At 34.9% G+C, this 24,656-nt stretch overlaps 1 protein-coding gene across 2 annotated transcripts; it reads right to left on the reverse strand.

Moving 5' to 3' along the window:
- Positions 1–867: 867 nt before the first annotated feature.
- On the reverse strand, positions 868–22,742 carry LOC111044746 (oocyte zinc finger protein XlCOF6). Of its 2 annotated transcripts, none has more exons than XM_022329964.2 (8): positions 22,180–22,742; positions 18,786–18,881; positions 17,882–17,983; positions 15,996–16,133; positions 8,592–8,720; positions 6,364–6,480; positions 5,578–5,706; positions 868–4,363 (listed from the first exon to the last, which is right to left on the reverse strand). In XM_022329964.2, the coding sequence occupies exons 1-8, from the start codon at positions 22,231–22,233 to the stop codon at positions 3,008–3,010; spliced, it is 2,121 nt and encodes a 706-aa protein (XP_022185656.1). In that variant the 5' UTR covers positions 22,234–22,742; the 3' UTR covers positions 868–3,007. The 2 variants fall into 2 exon arrangements, with proteins under 2 accessions (XP_022185656.1, XP_022185658.1); XM_022329966.2 differs by having other exon boundaries at positions 6,364–6,459; positions 22,180–22,732.
- Positions 22,743–24,656: the final 1,914 nt, after the last annotated feature.

Genomic DNA, 24,656 nt, shown 5'->3' on the forward strand with positions numbered 1-24,656 from the left:
TACTGAAAACATTTTCATGACTATAGAATTTTAAATAATATTTGAAGCTAGTAATCCAAGTGCAAGGAGTTATTCAATTGAAAAACAATAAAAATGCCAATTGAAACTCATGAGAATACATGAGTGATGTGACGTGATGTTCACTTGCACTTTCCAACACAACTAATTACAGTGAAAGCTTCAAAACGTATATAACGTGAAATAACTAAATACATGTAACATGGAACACAATAACTTGATTAAAATATTACTAACACATCATAATTATTTTATCCATCATTTTGGTTTCAGGAAACATGAAAATCTTTTTTGATTTATGAATAGTTGTTAAAATATTAAGCAATGTATAAAATTGAAAATGAAAAAAAATAATAGTTACTAGTAACTATTAGGCTACTAGTAAAATTAATAGTAAAAAATTAATGAAATACATGATGTTATATTAAATATTATGAATTCAATAGAATAAGAATAAGACATGTAACACAATTGAAATAGTTGAAGCTAGCAATACAATATCAGAGTTATTTTATCGATCATTTTGGTTTCAGAAAACGTTGAAATCCTTTTTTAATTCTGAACAGTTGTTGAGCGAGATTTAGCAATCTGGGAAATGAATGGTATAATAAATATGTACTCTATAGAATAAGAAAAAACACGTAACACAATAATTAAAACACTTGAAACTTTTAATACTGTATGATAATATTTCATCCATCATTTTGGTTTCAGAAAACTTTGAATTTTGAAATATTTTTCGATATCTGAACAGTTGATGAGAAAATATTCAGCAATGTAGAAAATAAAATATAATTCAGGGAGCGGTTTGACTCAGTGGTCGCGCTAATAAGCTATCACTTAGATAAGTTAAAAATCATGCGTCTGCAACTCACATTGGAAGACTGACCGCTTGAGCCAACTCCTCTGGATATGATTCATGAGTTGTAAAATCGCCGCTTCCCGGTAAATCGAAACCCATCTAAGGCCGGTTACAGAGCTCGACCGACCGTCAGTGCGTATGTACCATCCTGACCGTACGCATCGATGAATCAGTTTTACACATTCAGAGCTTGACCGACCGTCAGTGCGTATGCACCATCCTGACCATACATATCAGTTTTTCTGACTCACAAAATGGACGCCTTTACAGATTGATGTTTAATTGCAGCTTATTATCTTCGTAAACGAAAGATTAAAAGACGTAGATATCAAGTTCACCCGATGGTCGCCCAAAGAGTATTTCAAAGGGAATTTAGTACCATTATATACATCATTGCTTGGGGTGGAGATACATTTTTCAACTACACTCAGAATGTCCATCAGAGATTTGGATGAGTTATTTCGAGCTTGTATCACCATTGGGAATACTTGCAGTCACTTTAAGCTACGAATCAAATAAATGTAGATAATATTAATAATGCATGATTTTTCCAATAAAAAATTTAGAAATGATTGAAGAAATGTATAGAAAAACTCTGAATTCAAATATGACACTATTAATTGAATTCATTCATTATGCTATTCAATATCAGCTGATTGTCAGGCAGAGGTGTCAGCACATTGGTTATGTTGCGATCGGGCTACTGATCAGTACAGCTCTGAAAGCTTCTATTTGCTTCAATAGCGCGTCAGTCGACCGATGGAACGGATGCGCACGAGCTCGACCGATGATCTTCGTACACTGTATAAAACGCAGGGTCCTGACCGTACGCATGCGTGCCGTCAGTCGTGCTCTGTACGGATACATGGAATATCTATGGAAAAGAGAAGCGCGACTGACGTACGCACTGACGGTCGGTCAAGCTCTGTAACCGGCCTAAACCTGTAGGTGACCAATCGTCTCATTACCCACGCATAAGCCAAAAGCGCTTGTGGGCATCACCCTCAGCAAAAAAACTATTTTATAGATAAACTTGAGTTTATGATTAAATAGCTAAGCTAAAATAGACTTCATCATACCTGAAATAGGTTTTATACTTCTTCAAGCTTCACACCTTAATTAAATCTTGCACAATAAATCATGTGTTTTTATTGTTCACTGTTTTTATTCATCACTATATTTATATTTGGAATTGATATTATCTAGTACTGTATTAATTAAATAATTCACACAAAGTATAGACACATTATTTTATTACAGTAGTCGTGATTAAAACGTACGTAGTGAGTGAAAATCACTCAATAACAATGTATTGTGTGGTTCAATACCATTCAGAACATTCAGCAATTCAAATGAATTTATTCTGCAATGCAAATAAATAAAGATTGATAATCAACTTGGATTACAACATCCTATTTGTGAATGATAGAATACTTTGTATTCAATATGTACTTTATTTCAATTATGACAACAACTCTAGGATAAAAGTATTTAACACTGTTCTTGTTCGAATGAGCTTGGTAATGATTGGATAAAAGATTAAGAAGAGAATTGATAAAGATTGGTTGGTTTGGTTATAAAAGGCTAATTAAAAATATTTTTTTGGCTGAGGTGACTACATAAGCTCCCAGGTTTATGCGTGAATAATGGGAAGGATGATGGTTAGTTTCGTTTACAGTGTGAATTAAATTATTAATAAGTCCTTAAACATCAATATAAATGGCAAATATAACAAGTATAACAATCAATAAAATTCATACTTCAGCAGAGCTTAAGTCAACCGTATGGAACAATACTATGGAAGATTTAAACAAAGCCTTCCGATTTCCTGGAAATCAAAAGTATCCAGACAAAATATGCAATAAAAGCAATAGAGGCATAGCTTCCATTTCTTTTATAATCCAAGGAAAATTAACATCCCAGCTTTCAAACAAGGTACATTCCTATAAGGAATTTTTATACATAATTCGCATAGTGAATTTCGCAACTTAATCCTGTTTCGGATAAAAAACTAAAACTAATAATAAAAATGTCTCTAGCATTGCTGATTAGAAGCAAACAAAAATCAGATTGTGCTTAGTTACAGAATGTTGAGAATGATGGCGTACTATATATATATATATCACATTATGCCTGTTGAATGTTTATGCTGGGAACTTGAGTGATGTTCAACGAGTGTTTCAGTTTGTGTTGCTTCAAGTTCCCAAACGTCGAGAACGATCTGATGCAAATATCGCAATCGTACGTTTTCTTAACGTCGGAATGAGTAGCAGAGTGTTGCTTGAGATTTGAAAGTGTGTAAAAGGATTTGGTACATTTGTCGCATTTGTACAGTTTCTCTTCAGAATGGGTGAGTGCATGTTGTTTAAGATTGCCTAGTGTAAAGAAGGACTTGCTGCACGTCTGACAAACGTAGGGTTTTTCTCCCGAGTGACGAATCATGTGTTGTTTAGCGTTGCCTAAAGTTGTGAAAGTTTTGTCGCATTTGTCGCACGGGAAAATTTTCTGTCCAGTATGTGTCAACATATGTTGCTTGAGGTTGCCCAGTGTAGAGTAGCTTTTCTTACACACCTCACATGGATACAGATTCGTAGCAAAGTGCGTCAACATATGTTGCTTTAGGTTGCCGAGCGTTGAGAACGACCGGTTACAAATGACGCAGAAGTTTGTCTTTTGACCGGTATGTGTCATCAGATGCTGGCGAAGGTTCCCAGAAGTCGAGTATGTCTTGTTACACAATTTACACAAAAACGATTTTTCCCCCGTGTGTGTGATCAAATGTTGCTTCAAATTACCAGCTGTGAAAAAACATTTGTTACATTTTTCACACACAAAGTTTTTCTCACCGTAGTGTTTTTCTTTGTGCTGTTTCAAATTTCCTAATGTGGAATACGATCGATTGCATACGTCGCATGCGTACATTTTTCCATAGGGCAGTGTCGAGTCATCATCGAATTCCGTAATGGTGAAGACTCGATTGCACAGGTCACAAGGTGCTGTTCCCCCTATGCCTGACGACGATGTGGAGGGAGCTGGAGATACCGACGATGTGTCACTAACCACATCGGATCTATTCAAATTGGAGTTACAATCCTGCCTAAACGATTCACACTGTCCAGGGTTGTATCGTACACCTCCCAAATTATTATTCACCCTACCGGGGACAACATCTTTATTCTCGAACTGGTACAAATCGGTCACTGGTCGGTTGTACTCGACTTGACTATCGTTGAGCGGTCTCAGAGAACTTGGATTATCGTTGAGGGGTCTGGTGAATCCGTGTTGAGCCTCGTAGGTGGTTTGTCGGCGTTTGGCGGACGTTCCGAAAGCCGATACAAAAGCTTTACTGCATAGCTGGCAGGTTCGGAGACGTCGACCCGTGTGTTTTGTTGAGTGGATCTTGAGCAGCCAGATGTGAGGAAACTTTTTATCACACACTTCACATGTTACCTCTTCTCCTCCCAGTCGTACGATCGCGTTTGGCTGCAACAAAAAATACACATCATTACAATCAAACCTTTTATATTAAACAAAATTAAAAACTAATAGAAGCCACCCAGGGCATTAAGAAGAGTCCGAATCAATTCAATCAATTCTATTAAGTAAACTATTTTAGGACCTATTAATAATGAAAACGTAAATGTCTTGTATGTATAATATTACATTATTAATAATATAATGTTGAGGAACTATGCACAACTAATATGAGCCATTGAGGCCATAATATTGAATAATTAATACAATTCAATCTATTTTATTCAAAATGAGATAATCAATTTTATTCTCCCACATAAGATACTGGTAATATGAATGTAAAAAATCAATTATTCATAATGAAATTATTATAATGAGGTACTATACATTAGAGAATGAATAATATATTGATCGTAAGTATAAATGTAAGTATAACGGACGATTAGTCCAAGTGCTTCAGGAGTCGCTTCAGAATAATAGAGAACAATTAATTACATAATCTTAGTGTAGCATCCAGAAAATAGACGTAGCCATTTTGAATGAGACATCGTTCCTGAAAATCTAGGAGGAAAATTCAAATTGTGGCTTGGATGAGCATCAGAGGGAATGAATGGCGTGTAATTTTAAATAGACAGTTTTCTTTAATTCTTTCAGACGTTTTTTCAATAAACAATCACAACCCTAGTTTCTATAATTTTATAGAAAGCAACGAAAAAAAACTATCGGAAGAGTCCAAAACAATTTTAAAAAAGTACGAAAAATCTCATGTGTATAAGTAAGTCTACTGGAAGTTCAAAATGGATCAAAAAACATAAGCTGCTTACCTCATAGAGAGATATGTGAAAAGAACAAATTTTCAATAGTAATAATTTGAATATTCATTAAATGACAACAGGAAGAAAACTAAGAAAGTAAAAAGTATCACTCAAAAGAAGACAATTATATATTTTGTTTGAAACTTAGCAAAGGTCGAATCCCACAAAAAGATTGATGTGACAGCAACTTTTGTTTTTAAACGGGAACATGCGGATTTTCTAAAAAGGATAGAAATCTGCATACAAGGAAATAGACGACATTTGATTATGTAAAATCCCTCAAAAACATTGTACTTGAATGGTATGTAAGAACAAGCATGTTTCTATGTTGTAGAAAATGTTTTTGTTGAAGTTATTCAGGCTCATTTGAAAACTAAGAAAGCTTTTTACTTCAATTGAAAAACCTACCTTTCTATTGACAATGTGACCTTCATTTGGCTTGCTTCCGTCATTAGATGAAGCTGCATTTTGTGAGAACACATTCGAAGCATCGTTGTATAGAGAGTAAGCTGGGTTTCGAACATCAAATCCATTTGCCTAGGAAAATGGAAAAAACAAATTGCATTCTCAGAAACAATAAAACAATAGGAATAATACTTTCAAACTTATGACCTGAACATTAAATAATATTTATTTGTTCATTTATACAAATATACTAATCATCAAGATCAAAGAAAATTTGATTGAATTCATTAATATTTTATTCAATTAAGATGATTGGGAGAGAAAACTGGTGAACCCTTAACTATTTGCTTCCCTTCTTCTTTGTTTAACAGCCGTTGATGATAGATAACATTTAGCTTCGATGTGACAAATGATAGTCAAATTAAAAAGGTTCTTGATAAAACAGAGTTTCCTTATCATTTGACAAATCATTAATAGCTGTAAGTTCAATAAAACAAGTATTATAGAATTGAAACTCCGAAGTTCATTTATAAACACTCTGTACAGTACTAGAACATATAAATCTCACAGATCACAATATTATAGTTTGTACCTATTTTGGTCACAAAATTATTTGTGAATTGAAAATTAACCTAATCTCACAGATCACAATATTATAGTTTGTACCTATTTTGGTCACAGAATTATTTGTGAATTACAAACTAACCTAACATAGCCTTGAGATTGTTTATTTAAATCAGGGATGAATCAGTTCTGTCCATAAATAAATGAATGAATGTATGAACTTACAATACGAGCCTTGCCGTCAGCATCAGTGAAGTGGTTACCGTTGGGAAATACCGCAATCCCTGACTGATCCTTGAAGGGGCGCAGTTGATTACAGTCCTGTATCAAGAAGGCACTCATCTGTAATAATATTTCACGTTCAAATAATTATTTTATTCTGATATTTTTACTATGTGGTAACTTCGAAGCATATGGAAATATTTTCCTGTGGTTTTAGACGAATTAAAATCAGAGAAAAAATTCTCCAGGTTGTCTCAATTATTTTTTGGTTATTAGTTAAAGCCAGGAAATAGATACCGTCTGTAATATTATATTTTAGTACGACTACCAGCTTAGCGAACACATGTTTCATAAGTTCTTCAAAGTTCCAGAACGATGATGCTCGATATCCCAAGGTCGCTTTTCCTAGGAAATGTTTGAAAAAGAAATGTGAGGAGTAATTATAAACATATCCCAGGACATAATCTCGACCTCATGAAATCAGAAACATCCTTTTGATACTCTGGTTAGCTTACCCATATGTGTCATTGTGACATGAGACTCAATTTTAACTTGTGTGCTGAATTTCTATGAAATTGCAGGTTTACAAAATATCTCGTGTCTTAGGACACATGACTCATGCTTTGAGTCAGAACCATATTTTGTCGATCCGATAGCTAAAGCATTATAATATGAGTTTTGCGCATGCGCGTAGTTGATGTACAAACTAGGATTTGCACAAACTATCGAAGGAATTCCAAAGAATGCGACGAACAAGAAAAGACATATCAGTTGAATACATTCAGTATTCTACTACTGGTAAGAGTAGGATCAACAGTTCCACCGGTAAATAGCTGCCAAAATAATCTATACAAAAATACTTCTGAAATGTGAAACCATGATATATTTGACAAAAAATACAGGGTTGGACAGGGAGGTATGGATGATTTGAAATAACAGATGCACACTAATTTTTAAACGAAACTCAAAATTTATTTTTTAGTGTGTACCTTGGATGTTCCCATTATGAAAATTAATGAGGAAAAAGTAAAAACATTGATTATGTACGAAAAATAACATCTGTTGAAAATGTTGTACGTTTTTCTCGATACACTCCCGTAGATGTTGTGAGAAGTTGTCCATACTCCTCTGAAGCATTGCACGTGGTACTGCTGGAATTTCTTGTTTTATTGTTTCACTCAGGGATATAAGGGTTCGTGGTCTGTTTACACGTGCTTATAGGTAGCTCCATAAAACTAATTATTGACCCTCACATTTTTGAGAAAACGGTCGAACCGTCACACTGTCAATACAGATCGTTACCTAACGACGCTGAGTGAATTTTTTCTGCCACAATTGAGAAGACGACATATCAACGTCAATACTGTATGGTTTCAATAGTAGTAAGTTGCGGCACATAAATTCATAGAATTTATAAGGTATTCTGATAGAATATCGCCTTTGATTCCACTCGGTATCATTTTTCATTGCTGACCACTTTGGTGAATGGTGGCGGGTGGCATTGGTGGCGGTGTCGCATCGTCTAGCACGATAATCAGAGCCCTTATATTTGTCTACATCTACTGCATCTGTATTTGTGGTATTCAACAAGTCAGTCACAGAAACTGTGAACTGTTGGAGCGGCCGACGTCAGTAACTGGCAAAAGCAGAAAACTGCGGGAGCTCCTGAGAGAGCCGGTAAGAAATTGGTATTATTACTATTCCAGGAACTACAAAAAAGGTTATATATCTTACAATCTTGCTCTACCGATTGCAGCCAAGCAGGGCAACACGTTACTGAAAAAATATAACGTTACACAATATGGCTAACTGTTATTTCAAATCATCCATACCTCCCTGCCCAACCATATACTTTGACGTGAGGGAAAACTTCCCCCTAGAATGAAGAAGTTGCTGAAAACACGTGATGCTCCAAGATACATAGCATGTATCTTTAATTCTCTCTTTCACATCGCACGGTTTAATATACAACAATTACACTTGAAACGCAATAAAACTGTGAAAAGTTGGATGATTAATATATATTTTATTTAATTAAGATGATTGGGTGAGAAAATTTGTGAATCCAGATCTATTTACTCACCTATTAAGATGGATATTAGGTCAAATTTGGTCAAAAAACAAACAATTAAAATAATAAAAGTTTGAAAATAGCCTGAAAATTTCTTCAAAAAAATATTTGAAGAGAATTTTTATTTAGATTTTAAGACTATCTTGGACAAATAACTTACGAGCTTGCTGTAGTAGTTGGTGTCAAAGTCTGTTTCTCCATAGTAAGGCGGTCCCCCACTTGGTCCTCCGTTGGTTCCAGGTTCACTTTTCGGCATGGCATGCTCTTCGGTTGGTACCCGAACAATGAACTGAAAATATCAAGAAAATATTCAAATTCATTTTATTTTCAGAGAAAAGTGAATTAAGATACATATTACACCTCCAATATATGAAGCTAGTCCAGTTTAGTGGAGTCAATACAGTTGATAAATAAGCCTGTATTTCACGCTTTATAATCATTAAAAGTGTTGGGGATTTAGTTGTAGTAATAACAAACCCCATCTTCAATGTCAATACTTATTACAAAGAAAAAAATGGTGTTGACGAACTTCGGCTATTCGTGCACATTATGCACATGAAATATCATACAAATAACCAATTAATATGCAGTCCCTTGCAGGAAGATATATACATTAAATGTATAACGTAAGATCACCCTAATCATATGATGCTAGAAATACTCTGAATGAGTTTTAAACCGTTTCAAATTCTGGGAAAATTTTTGGGCTAAATTTGGAAACAGAAGAAGTTCTGGGCTAACGCCGATTTTTCAAAATCCTTTCTTGTAATTCCAGTGAATTGAATTGAAAATTTCTTTATTCATCAAAATGCACAAAATACATCTGAACAGTGTCAAATTACAACAAGAATTATTAATATCGTCACAAAATCATCCTTTGCACATAAAGAAGTAAAAAATTTTGATAAAAAACAAAATTCTAAAATCTTGCAGTCAAATTGACATACTCCTGCAAAGAGTATAGGGATAGTCCCACCAAATATTCCTTTAATTTTTTTTTGTAGGTATTCAACCTCCTCTATTTCTTTCAACTCTCTAGGAAGTATATTGAAAAATTTTCTCCCCATAAAAAATTTTTTTTTTTCTTAAAGAAATCCAATCTATTCCTCTCTTCGATCCTTCCAAATTTGGTGATGTAGCCATGTGTTTCGTTTCGTGATCCTGTTGACGAGTATTTTTTAAAGTACATGACTACGTCAAAAATATATTGCCCATAGATTGTTAAGATTCCAAACTGTGGAAAAACGAGTTTTACTGAGTCTAATCTTTTTAACTTCATTATTATTCTCAGAGCTCTTTTTTGTTGTAATAGAATCTTATCAAGGTTACTCTTGGTTGTACTTCCATAGATAGCAAGTCCGTATGCCAGATGAGAATGTATTAAAGAGTGGTACAGGGATTTAATTGTATGTATACTGCAGATATCTGTCAATTGCCGCAAAGCAAAAAGGCCGGGGGATATCTTTTTTACAACCTGAGAAACATGTTTATCCCATGATAAGCTGCTATCAATATCGAGGCCTAAGAATTTCGTGCCATCCACTAGTTCTAAGATTTCGCCATTTATTTCAACATTTGGGGACCAATGATTAATTCTTTGCCTTGTTGAAAAAGGAACTACAATGGACTTGCTGGCTTTTAAAAGAAGATTCCTATTATTTAGAAATTTATTAATGGAAGACAAGCCAACAGCGGATGCTGCTTCAATCTCTTCAATGGATTCACCCGAAAAGATGATGTTTGCATCATCAGCATAAAGACAAACAGCAGCTTTCCCCTGGACCACCCCAGGCAACCCTTTGATGTAGCACAGGAACAATAAAGGACCCAATATTGAGCCTTTAGGTACACCTCAGACTCCTCAGGTCAGAGCGGTATCTGATTTTATATTGCAGCGCATGCGTCTCTTCAATATGCTCTATCTCAACAAATTGTTGCCTATCCTTCAGGTACGATGCAAACCATGTCTGTTCCATTCCATTTACACCTAGAGTTTTCAACGTATCTATCAAAACATTATGCCTCACACTGTCAAAAGCACGAGTCATATCTAAGAATATGCCAACAATTTTCTCCCCGTTGTCGATTGCATTTACGATAGAGTTAATGAATTCGACTCCAGCAGTTATCGTGGACTTTTTAGAGCGAAACCCATGCTGCTCTTTGTCCAAAATGTTATTTGTTTCTAAATATTCTATTAGCTGCATGTACACCACAAGTTCAATAATTTTAGAAAATACCGATAAAATAGATACTGGCCTATAACAAGCAGGTTCTCTGACATCACCCTTCTTAAATATTGGAAAAAACCCTGGCTACCTTTAAAATGGTTGGAAAATGGCCCGATATCAAGGAGGAATTTATTATATGAGTCAGGGGTTTAATTATTGCCGGCAAGACTTTTTTAACTATTGTAATTGGGATGTCATCTGGCCCTGAAGAAAGTTTATTTTCAAATGACATTATTATTTTTACTAAATCATATTCTGAAATAGTTTTGAATCTGAATCTCAGTGTGGATAGACATTTGGATAAATCGGGGTTCCAACAGGTTCACATCACTATCAGGAATATTTGGTATGACAAACTTATCTACTGCTGTAACAAAGAAATCATTAAAGATATTACTAATAGTAAGAGGGTTTGTTACATGAATTCCATTATCTATAACTCTTAAATTCGAGTTTTTATTTTTGTTTTTACCAACATTATCGTTAACAATCTTCCAAATAACTCTATTTTTATTTCTTGCATTGGCGACTTTTTTGTCAAAGACTTTTTGTTCATTTATTGCTATTTCATGTCTCAAATCTCTCTTTCTAGTTTTAATTTGATCTTTTAAATCATCACTCTTTGTATTTCTAAATATTCTTTCAAGCTCTAATAAGTCTCTCTTTTTCCTAATGACCTCGCTTCTCGAAAATTTATCCTTATTTGTTTCCTTCTCATTCATAAATAGCTTTGAAAAATTAATGTTGAAATAATATGAAAAAATTGAAATAAATACATTATACATATCACTTACTGAAGATTGATAAACATCCATCCAATTGACGCTCTCTAAATCTTTGAAAAATATTTTGGAATTATAGTCGTCAAATCTCCTGCTAAGACCTCTTATTGGTTTTTTGTGAAAGTTACTAACATTAGGAATTTCAAATAGCTGAGCATCATGATCTGATGTATGGGTTATAATGCCTGACACTTTTAAGTTCTCATCACAAATATTTGTAATAAAATTATCAATGGCAGTTTCAGAGGTTGTAGTTATTCTGGTTGGAAAATCGACCTTAAATGACATATTATACATTTTTAGAATATTTCTGAACTTATGGTTTTTTAAACCATAATGTTCATATTTCTGAACATTATTCTTTTCTAGTACATTAATATTTATGTCACCAGCTAGTACAACATTTTTTATTTTCAGCACAGAATTTCAAGCAATATTTCAAGTTTTTCTAAAAAAGAATCTAAGAGACAATGTTGGGGTGATCTGTACAAACAGGCCATAACAAAAGAGAAACTATTAATTGAAAATTTGGTCACACAACACTCTAATTCTTTTTCCATCGTTATAGACCTTATTGCCGGTAGTTCAACGGGCCAGCAACTTGAATAGATTTTAATACAAACTAAAATAATGACCCCACCTCCCATATTATTACTCCTAGAGAATTTCGAGCTTATAGTATAGTCGGGTATATTTAACAGTGCAGTTTCAGCTTCTGACATCTTGTGCTCAGATATTGCCAGTATGTCAGGTTTTAGCTCCTCTAAATTAATTCTCAGTAAGTCTAAACGGGATTACAAGTGCTGAACATTCTGATTTAAGATTGATATTCTTCCGGATCCAGCCTGTGAGACACTTGTAGCTAAGGTTGAGTAGTTTCCACCAAGCGGCAGTCGTTTCCCAAATTTGCCGAAGGAGCTGCAGCGATAGACTGGGACTCGACCTCGGGAGACAGCACGTCGCCGAGCCGCCCAATTGGTGACCGGGGTCACCACTCAACAAGATCGAGTCTGTTTGGAACATCCACTAAGACAATTTTATTATTTTGAAATCGATTAATCGTCTCCTCGATGCCCGTTAGTGCCTTTTCTGCCTCGTTTCTTGCAACATCGTTAGCGCCGCACAATATAATTAGAATATCATTATCTGCAATTTCACCAGATAATATTATCATGGCATAACATCTGTTCAGTCCTAGCGCCAGGACTTACAAAACCAATACATTCATAAGAGTGTTTCAATCTACCATTCAAATGCCACGTTAAATTCCTTCCATAACTATCAGGCCAACAGTACCAACAGTATCTTCTTTGTTGTATTGAACCTATTTTTAGGGAGATTGTTTTTTACCAATTCTGGTGAATTTTTTTTATTGTAAGGTCGTTTGCGTTTTGATGTAGCAATCTCTTCAGCCATTGCAGAAATATTTGCATCTATATCCTCCTCATTTACTTGTAGAGGCTGGTAAAAATTACGTAACTTAACGTTAAAATTGCTAGGCAGACTATTTCTTAATGTATTTCTCCTGTTAGTAGGTTCTAACTGGAAAACTGGAGTATTACGCTTGAGGTCAACTATTTCTTCATCTCTCTCCAAAATATTTTTTTTTTAATTTACAATTTCCTTCCTAGCATGTTATAAATCCTCTTTAAGAATTCCTAAGATAGCTTTCTGGTTCTCAACTTCCTCTATGAGAAGGCTATTCAATTCTACATTTAGATCCCCCTCATTTTTCTCACCAACAGGCAACAGCATTAGATGAAACTGAGATTGAGCTCTTATCGTAAATCTTATCCGATGCCTGTACACTACACTCGACACAAGACCATATCATTTGACCATTTTTTATTAACTCGTACTCATCCTTAGAGAGACCAGTGCATTTTACTAAGTGGAACCACTGCGAACAGTTTCCCCTGCAAAGTACAGCTTTATTGCATTTATTTAAATTTTTGTTACATTTACCACAAGGGTACTTTTTTGTTCTCTTACACATGCTGTTCAAATCGTATAAAAAATGATTTTAATTGGAAAGGGAATTGACAGGAAAAAAATGCTAAGAGAGCAGTCAAAGCAGTCGGAAAATTTGGAAGCTCCTGAAATTGAGAAGGATTGAGGAAGAGAAAGATAGTTTTGAGAAGGAAAAATTGGATAATAATAATAATAATAATACAATCGATGTGAAAAAGTAGGTCAGTGGGTTTAGACCGAAGAAGATAGCAGATAAGAGAAGAAAGACGATTGATGAAGCACGCTTATCTCAAAAATAGTATTGCCGCAGGCACTGATACGGAATCACAGCACTGAAGTTGGAGCGCAAAACAGTGTAGTAGCAGACGACAGTACAGCCACCGGCCGGTGAGATCAAGTTCAGCAGTGCAAAACAACAAATAACTTACGGTAATCATGTTGAACCAAGTGCAAGAAGATGCGGATATGGTATTACGATTGAATCGACCTTACTTACGAACCACACATATGTCCAGGTGGGTAGAGTGATAATACAACATACAGATCACATCAGCACAAAAATTGACTCAAATTAACGTGTAAAACAAAATAATTAACCGAAAAATCACAGAGCCATAAAGATCATGATCATCCACGACAGGCAGTCCTCAATAGATGATTAATGTCAACACAAGTGTTTGTGTAAATAAATGAAATTAACTGTCTGTGCTAAATTTAGGTAGATAAGTTTTTTGCTAGCGCCTGTTCTTTTCAATCCTCTATAGTAATGATAGTGATTCAATCATTCAATAGTGTTAATCGTGATTAAAGCAATGTCTAAACAGCGCAAATGTCATGTAACGTCTTGGTTTGTGTGAAACATGTTGATAGTAGAATAAGTCTAGTTACTCACATTTGGACATGCGATTTTTGCCTTCCTATTCTATCCTAAATTATATCAGATAAAACATATCTTGGCAAACAGATGATGTGTTTATGTGTCTCCCAAGTTCCGTTTAATCAGGTAGAATTTATGAGGATGGCAAGAAATTGAACGTCCAAAAATCTATGTGTGTAACTGGCTTATCAAGATTGAAAGACATTAGAGTAAATACAGCACTGCTGGAGATAATACTCACGACAATTTTCTGGTCTAAATTTATAAAAATACGTTCCAAGCCAACGCCTGTGTCCTGAACAATTATTGTAATTGATTGTGCAGGCGATTCAGTAAATTATTTTTCGCCCCACTTGGATGTAATGAGCTGGTTTTCGTGCGTCATATGGAGGCCGAAAATGATTGTTTTCTGACCAGGCCGGTAAAAGTTCTACGGCCCTAGGGCTGTAAAATAGCCTTGAAGTCAGCTGATTCTGATTTTATGTGAACGTGTTTACAAAATGGTTTATGAAACGGAATCAGTTTATGCTTCTAGAATTGAATAAGTATTCTGCAATAAGATACTATCATTCTATTTGGATGAATAAAATACAGATAAGATATATATTATAAACTATTCAAATTAGATTTTCAGAGTAGGATAGAACTTCTAACCTAAACTTCCGAAGTCAACGACAACAAGCATTGTTGACGTTTACATTCAGATTGGCCAAATTTCAAGTGTGCTAAAACAGCTGATCAAAAAACTTTTCATTATTTGTGTTTATTATTCAAGAATCAAAACATTCATAATAATATCATCTTATTTGGAAGAATAAAAAGTATAAACTCAACCTCTTACATAATTGAACATAATCTTTTAGGTTATTTAGACAAATCAGAATAAAAAATAAAAATACTTGGACAATTTCCTGATATTCAGATTACCTCAGATTTGCTAGAGCTATGACCTTCCTGTTTTGCTTTCGGAAGTGCCTAATAAACAATAAATTATTCTCATATTTATATTGTTTATTTTTCTGTGTGGCGAAAAATAACGTTCTCACCATGGGCAAAAATGTTTTTCCGGCTCTCAATCTTTTCTAGTCCTCGGCCTACGGCCTCGGACTTGAAAACCGATTTCGAGCCGGAAAAATCTCATTTTCGGCCCTAGGTGCGAAATATACTATATGTTGACATAGATAATGCAGACACAAAAAACCTGTATTATGGACGATACAACCTAGTTCGTCTGCTCTTAAAATGGTTCATATTGAAGGGGAGCTAGTACGACAATGTTTGAACGCTCACATAGAAACACGTTCGTTTCTTGTGTTACGGTTACCACCGTACTGTAAAACCATTGGAAAGCAGGCCTGAAGTGTCAAACCAATTCATGATACACAGAAAGCTTGATTCAAATAAATAAAATGATGCTGAACATCATTACGTTGGACAATTTCATTTATCAAAACGTTACTTATCTATAAACAGTTGAAGCATGGAAACCAGTGAAATACACGGTAGTATAATGTTTCATTAATGTACAAACATCTCTAAATACTCGATCCTGATCTGTGGATAAACCCGTATTAATGCAGAAACTGTACTAACAGTCCTCATTAAGCAACTGATTTGGAATGTGTTTTAGACCAGCGGCTCCAACGTCTTTTGTGAGACTGGAATTGATATGCTTTAACATGCTCGTGAATAAGGTAACTCACATTTTTCTCGTAGTCAGTCGGCACGGGATTGGAGCTTGCCATCAGAGATCGGATGGCTGACTCTTCCTTGGCTAGAGGTATCATGCTTCCTTGGCTTGGCTGGTGGCCAAATGAACTGATAACACCAGGCACTTGTCCCTGAAATGTGCATTCGATATCAATCTGAGCCACAAAAAATAAACAACAATTTAAGTCTAAAAGAAAGAATTAATAATAGTCTAGTAGTCAAGGAATGCACAATAATACATTTATTACAGTCTTAACAAGTGCCAAAGTTCACAGCAGTACTTGACTGTTTAGCAAAGGCGATGGGTCCCAAGTATCTCAATACAGAATTAGTATCTCAAGTTTTGTACCTATGGTGAGATTCATGTTTTACAGTGAAAATGATAGTTGGCAATTTTCATTTTCCATTCCCTTCAATCCTGGTACATCTGATATAATACTGATCGTTGATTCCTGTTAATAATGATCAGTAATAGTTCAAGTATATTTTCACGATTTGATAATAGAGTTTCATTGAGATTATATATTCTGGTAGTTCATTATATTTCTATATCAATTATATATTATATAATGATATATCTAATTATTATATAATTGACCGAACGAAGTGAGGTCTAAGATTCAAGTCGACGGTTTGGCATTTCTCTCAATGTTTAAATGTTTATATGTTGCGCATTTACGGCGAAACGCGGTAATGGATTTTCATGAAATTTGACAGGTATGTTCCTTTTTAAATTGCGCGTCGACTTATATACAAGGCTTTTGGAAATTTTGCATTTCAAGGATAATATAAGAGGAAAAAGGAGCCTCCTTCATACGCCAATATTAGAGTAAAAATCAGACTAAAGTATTATTCATCATAAATCAGCTGACAAGTGATTACACAGATGTGTGGAGAAGCCAGTCTATTAATGTATTTGTATAAGGTCTATAGTTTCAATCAAAGACCTTGACGAGGTATGCATCTTTAAGCTGGGTCTACACCAAAGTTATTAACAAAATGTTAATAACTTAATCCTTATAGATTCAATTAGATTGAACGCAAGTTGACAAACACACATGTTCATCATGTGTATGATAAGTTATGTTCAATCTAATATAATCTATAAGGTTTGAGTTATTAACATGTTGTTGATAAATTTGGTCTAATCGCAGCTTTAAGGTCTTTGGTTTCAATATTTTGTTTTGCAGTCATGGTATTATAATGCATGTCCATCAGTATCAATATTCTCACATTCGAAAAAACTAATTTAATAGGTGATTAAAAATAATCAAATGAACTAAATAATGCTGAAGAAATTATAATATTTTTGATTGAAAAAAAATAATTTTCATTAGATGGAAAGATTATCACGGAACTGGATGAATATTATATAAATTCTGGAATAGAAATTATATTCTATTCATTTTTTAAATTAACATAAATTATGGAATAGAAATTCAAACGTGAACTGATTTTGTTAACATTTAAAACAGTTGACATCAGGAACTTGTGGATGAGAATACTGCGTGAGGTCTACTGTTCACAGAACTACTAGTAATATATAATATATATTATTATATAGTAGTTATTATATATCTGCTTTGTCAAATGACAGATAAGGATAGCAAACCAATGTTAATCAGCTGCCGACTTTATAACTTGAATCTCAGTATGGATACTTTATTTGTAATTTTGTACGGTAACCATGTTGATAAATTTGTAAATATTGTTGTGGGTTTAAGTGAAGGTGGAAATTTGGGAAAGGGGTTGAATAGAGGGGAAAGGGGTTGATATTTAGTTGTTGATCAACAATATATGTTCAACAATATTTTAAAATGGGATTTACAGGAGTTGCATTGCAGGTTCAATAATAATCCCGTATAATTGATTCATTTACCTTGCTGCTTCGTTCGTAACTTTGCACCGAATCAGAATCAGTTTGAACTCCGAGGGAAATGCTCCTTGAGTTGAGCTGGTTCACTGGCATTGGCTGATTTATCTAAAAATAAAAAATAAAAATGAATCTATAATCTAGAGAAGCAGTTAATTGTAAATTGTTTGCAAAGACAGAGTAGATTGACTTCTATTAAAAGCTGAATACAATTCAATTTTAGTTTAAGCTTTGTTTCATTTAAACAAAATTTCAACGTGTTATGTCTCCGCTACACTCTTGCCGAGAGTATCGCCGAATGGCTGTCTCTGATCAAAAATAACGAAGTGAAGGCGAGCAATGCCTTAGTAGCCATCCACACTCTCACGTTTGTCGTCATACCTACGAACTCGGCGAGAGTGAAGAGCCGGCATTAGAATTAAGTCGATTGTTGCCTTGATAGTCTTACTATAGTAGATATTGGAAAAATCAATAAGCCCGCTACTTTCAAAATGAAAAATACTGAAATTCTAGTATGGTAGAGCATCTACTACACTATGGTGATTTTCTAGTCCAGTTACCCAGTTTTTAATGTACTTAATAAAACGGAAATTTACTAGTTGCTTTGACTCTTTTCACTAGAATATTCATGTTCTATGGTAAATGACATTCTGTTAATAAGATGAACGGAATCCACACAGAATGTTACACAGCACAAGGATAATCAGCTCACACAACCTTGTATACACAGATTGGTTAGGGCTAACAACTTGCCACAAAACAATATTTTCCTTTATTATAGATAAATTACCACACTCTTGCAATATAAAAAGAGTGTCAGGACTAAAATCTAAAATAATTTTCAAAAATAAGTTGAAAGTTCCAACAATTGCGTTGATTTAATGGTCATTAATTAGATCGCTTCACTCACGTTTATCTGGGGTTTCTCCTTTTGCGGTGGATTTGGTTTTTCATGTTGTCGTTCCTCGGTAATTCTTTGATGATTATTGAGCATCCAATTCATTCTCTAAAAATAAAGATAATGAACTTATTTCAATATAGACCTAATCTCGATATTACAGTATAAATCATGTAGCCTATATTATAATAGAATAAGTTTCATCGTTAAGCAGTATCTAAAGTCTACACTGGCGCCGACTCATCTAAAACTTTGGAAGGCTCAAATGGTCTAGGGGTATGGAATAACTCCCAGGAAAAAGGGATCCGGGGTTTCTCCCTCGGAAAATGTTTGAAATGCCTATAGTGAGGTCCACGTTACAATGGCAGTGGATAAAGATAGAAGAATAGCGATGCTGATTCTCTGTATTAATTAATTATATTTCTACATAAAACATAATTGGCATCGTTGTGGACCTAGAAAAGGATAGTACCACCGGCTTTGTCGAATGATAGACAAGGATAGCAAAACCAAAGTTGATCAAATAGTGTCATTATAACGTGAACCTCACTATATAAGCATTTTTATGCCTGATTTCACCATAACCAAAAACGAGGCAGTTGGAAATTGGTTTTTGTTCGTTTAGAGTCAACTGGCACTCAAACCAGGTCGCTCATAGTTTTAGTAAACAAGGGAACAAAATCTCGAAGCTCGATACAAATTGTTTAGATGCTGAGTAAGGCTTGTTTTACACCTATACGGTACTGTTACGCTCAGTTCGGTTTGTTTTCAGTCGATTCCGACAAGTTTGGTTCAATAATAATTCGGTACCGAATAAAAACTGCGCAGAATATAACACCCCCTCGATACAAACTGGTTTTCATCAGGTTCGAATCCGTTTCCAGGGAAAAACAAATAGGCTAGTTGACGTCTTTCACGCACGCTTGATTCAGTTTCTGTTCCTAACCTAACCTAATAGCCTAGCGAGTGGATCTGTTTCAAAATCTTCCAAGTCAAAATCATTTTGTCAATTTATTATTCTAGCAGTTTTTTTTCTGCTATGCAATCTAAACCAGTGCGGTGGGACAAAGCTTGTGAAAATTAAAGAGGTTCAGCTACAGGATACCAAAGAGTAGAGGCTGTAGAGTGTGCTTCAAGATTCTGCATAAGGGTTTTCAGGAACGACTAAACTTGGAAGTCTAAACTCGATACATAGACTGTATTTAGGTAATGGCGGTGCTGATTTAGAGATACAGATTTTCAATGCATTATTCTTCTAGATTCATAAAGTAACTTGGATTCGAACTTGGAAGAAAGGGTAAAGATAAAAATGTTTCAGAGTTCTGTACATGATTTGTTTCTTGAATAGTAGAGAACTTAATTACGACAATACTTGTTATATGTTAATCATGTCTTTAAGTAGGAAATTATACTTATATTCAAGATTGAGTATAATATTTATATATGAGATTAATGGGGGGGGGGCTGAGCCCCTACTTTGATAACCCCCAGTAGTCGGCGCCTATTGAAGTCTAAATTATCATAGACTGTTTTATGTAGGCAATATAGGCATACCTATTGCAGACCAAACCAAACTGATCCAGGCCAACTCATATTGAAGATGCACTCATGCGGAAATGCAAGGAGTCAGGACTGTGACTGTCATTCCCTTGAACGAGTTGATTACTACAAATACTTAGGTGTTATAATAGATAACAAGTTGAGTTGGGTGGAGCATATTCAGTGTGTAAAGAGCAGACTCAGAAAATTATTTTTTGCTTTTTCTGAGATCAGCCAAGTAATGAGCATAGACCAGTGCAGAATGGTGTACTTTGCATATGCTCAGTCGCTGATCCAGTATGGCATCCTGGCTTGGGGTGGTGTTTCCTCTACTGTCATTGAACCCCTAGCCGTTACACAAAGAACAATAATAAAAAAAATACTGAAAAGAAATCACAGATACCCGACTACCTTGCTTTTTTCAGAATTTCCGGTTTTAAATATCAGACAACTTTTTATCAAATCACTTTTAATTCACATGAAAAATACAAAACCCAGATCATTGGCGAAACAAATTTAAATTCCCGTTATGAAACTCGCCATAGGTCCAACTATAATTATGAAATTCCTCAATTGACACATGGGTCAGAACTATCAAATTCATATTACTTAGCACACATTTTATATAGAAACATTCCAAATGAGATCAGAGAGGCTGAGGTGTGCTGTTTGGCCGTGTATGGAAGGGGTGTCGATAGGTGGCTATATAGCATTGGCTGGGAGGCAGCTGTAGCCCTTCTCTGCTCTCGGTACACCCGCCAACAACCCTTGTAGAGATAAAATTCCTTGAAATCATAAAGTGATTTTTCTTGACACGACATAAATGTTATTTTTCCTTCTTTTTTTTCAATGATAAATTAGTCCTTTCTCTTATTTGTAACCCAGCGTGACACGGTCTCAGAGCCGTCCTCTCTCATTATGAATAAGTTATCTTTCTTTATTTTACTTATTTTTCAAAAAAAAATATTCATTTACTTTGTGATTATTATAAAAAATATCTTGTGATTGCAAATGTGTTGTCCATGGAACTCTCCTCCACACGCAGACGATTGGTCTTTGTGGGGGAATTCCGTGTACTATATGTATCTCGCTTGCTATTTTTTGTAAAGTACCTATGTTGTAATGAAGGAATAAAGATTATTTGAATTTGAGATCATTGGCTTCATTGAAAATCTTCTACACACAAATCTGAGCGCTTCCATTGACCGCATTTATTCAAACGTAAATTTGGGTGTCAATCAGCAATTGCTTAATATACGGAGGCCATTCTCACCTAACCTCACATTACCATAAGTATTGTTTCAAGTTGAGTTGATCATAAAACTTACCAAAACTAAATACATGACATGACCTAATCTCACTAGTATTCCAGAAATACACAAACATCAACTCAAAAGCAGCATGCAATACCAATTGACAATGTTATAGGTTCAAAGAGGATGAGTTCGGTGAAACAGAATAAGTTAGATCACTAAAAATCTTAATACATTAATTATGCTTGTAGATTATATGCCGTTGCTTTTTAAGACCATAGTAACCTAAGCTCAAATTTCAATTCGGCTGCATTCGCCAACTTTATGTTAGGTATTGTAAATCTCTTGCTGGCTTGAAAGTACCCTACATGCGTCATTGTATTTCACCCATGGGGCCCCTCACCCATACCCACTATAACTATTTTGAAGCAACGGAAAAAACAATTCAACCACAGAATGCATAATTATGTTTCCATATACATAGCCTATGTATTCTGTGATTCAACGTTGAAATGGAAACGTAAAAATCACTTGTGTATTTTGTGTTTTCACAAATATCTTAACGCGGTACAGAAGAATAGATGTAAACAAACTGAGTAACATAGCCTACTAACCTGGTCGTAATGTAAATTGATGGACCTCAAATCAACATTCATGTATGGAATCATGGTTCACTCTTTCTCAAATTATCCTCTATTTTCAATTGATTCCTTAAATTGGAAATTCTTGCCATTAGCTGAGCATTTCAATGATGTTCAAGTAAACAGGAGAATAATTAAATATATTCGGAAAGGTATTATTCGGAAAACATAGTTCTCTTAGCAATTCAGTATTCATTTAACAAGATAAGTTAAGTTCTCAAAATATTATTATAGAGAACTGACACTTAATATGAATATGAAACCGACCGACATAACCCTTAACATTTTCGGCATATCTGCACAGAGAACATTTTGAATGAATTTCCGAAGAACTGCCGCTTCAAAATAACATGAGAATGAACATTAAGAACGAAACGAGAATAAAAAGCACCGTGAAATAGAGGACTTAACACAAACTAAAATGACAGCAATTCAAGTTTTATCATTAAATTTCATAAAAAACTTGGCATTCTGGAAGGAATGAATGATGGACAAACCCATGAACCCATCTCGGTCGGGGAGACACCAAGGTCACCAACTGGACGACGAACCAACTAGTCGACGATGTAAACAAACCAAATATCCGATCCATGACGTAGATGACGTAGGCAGATCTCAGCGCTCCTGGTGGAATAATATGCTTCTAAGATGACATTGGTTTCGGTGTGACCTTAGACCAGTTATACAATAGACACGTTGGGAAGTCTAGCCTCTGAAGCCAACATCTACTACCATATCGCCCAATCGTTACGTCATCATCGGATAGAAAACTTTCAGATTGTGTCCATTTCAGAAGGATGTAAATTATTATCCATTGACACTACCGCTGCGCTACCACTGAAATAGACACAATCTGTTTTGGAAAACAATGTGAACAAACTCTACAGAAAAGTTTTCTATCTGATGCTGACGTCATGATTTGGATATATGGCAGTAGATTTTGGCTTCATCGACTTTCAGTATGAAAATACAATGGGCCATGTCTATTTTATAACTGGTCTAAGAGTGTGACCCAAGGAGGATCGTCCTTGGCGATCCTCCTTGGTGTGACCAATCAGGATCTATATAGTGAGTATAATGGAAGTGAAGAAAGATAGGAGAACAACGTTGCCGATCCCCTGTCTTGTCAATGCCTTCTATTAATAGACGGTAGCTGATACAGGATTATTGATGTAATATCAACTGTTCATTCTTGTTTAAAATACCAATCAATTATATTTTATTAAGCAAGAAATAATATTCTTCAATAATTTCATAATTAAGTTTATATATAATGTTAATCCATTATGAATTCTACATTGTTAAAATACGATCTGGCAACAGAGCAAAGCGAGAAAGAGATAGCGCTATCCACTTTGTTGAATGATAGACAAGGGTAGCAATACCATTGCAATACCAACTCTGCCATTATAATGTGGACTTCACTATAGCCTCATGCATTCATGAATGTGCAATGTATGGATTCAAATATTGCGAGAGTCCTGGATCACTGGGGCATCTATTTACATGTACAATACGAGAAATAATTGAGAATTAAAAATTCAGACCCAAAGAACAACATTCTATGAGATAAACCCTCTTTATATGATTGAAAAGATGTTTAATGTTCTCCCTACAGGAATTACGGTACCAAACTTACGAACAAAAAAATTCAAGAATTGCCTCAGAATCTGGCTACTTAGCAAAAAAATGTATAGTAGGCCTATGGCAGAGTTCTTCGGGGGTGCTGCCATATCTATCAATTTTTGACTGATTTATTGATTAAAAAATGTACTGGAAGGATTACTTCTATATGGGTTCAGAACCCACCTGAAATTGTAGGTCCACTCGATTATTGTAGTTACTGCCTATGTGGGCATAAACTTAAAAAAATACACCCCCACCCAAACAGCCCTTTGGATTCACCACTGCCGTTGCAAATTAGAATGTATATTAGCAGTGGAGCGCCATAAGATATGAACTGGCAAAAACGCAGTCAAGTAACCTATGCTTTGCTTTTGCATGATTGTGTTAACTGTAAATGTACAGTTATAACATGAGCTTGACACAGTGGCGTAACGTTTCCAAACTGGGCCCCCCACAAAAAAAAATCCTGGCCACTCTTCTAAAATCGTACCACCTTTCTCCACTATATGGTATATATGTTCAGGAATTCAATGGGAAAATAATTTCTTTCCTCCAATGCTTACTTAAGGATTGTAAATAAAGATAACGATATAATTTTGAATAATTCTGACAATCTTTGTTTGAATCAGAGAGAAAAGAAGTAAATCTTATCTATAAGTAAGTGGTTTGAATAGTCTCAGTCTGGATTGTCTCACCGGATGTATAGATTTTAATGATTTGTAAACAAACAACATTCCTAATTTTTCAATAAGCTCACTCACTACCAGCACACAATAATTATTGAAGCTCTGTCAATGGAACTATAATTATTATTACAAGTAGAT

This window comes from Nilaparvata lugens, chromosome X (assembly GCF_014356525.2).
Source record: "Nilaparvata lugens isolate BPH chromosome X, ASM1435652v1, whole genome shotgun sequence".
Lineage (NCBI taxonomy): Eukaryota > Metazoa > Arthropoda > Insecta > Hemiptera > Delphacidae > Nilaparvata > Nilaparvata lugens.

Bases quoted from the DNA above. Each gene is read 5' to 3' on its own strand.
- LOC111044746 (XM_022329964.2), bottom strand. From the start codon at position 22,233: ATGATTCCATACATGAATGTTGATTTGAGGTCCATCAATTTACATTAC. The intron at 6,481-8,591 runs GTAAGTTATTTG...ATATTATTACAG, and splicing joins CCAACTACTACAGCAAGCTC to ATGAGTGCCTTCTTGATACA. The intron at 5,707-6,363 runs GTAAGTTCATAC...CCATTTTCCTAG, and splicing joins CTGACGGCAAGGCTCGTATT to GCAAATGGATTTGATGTTCG.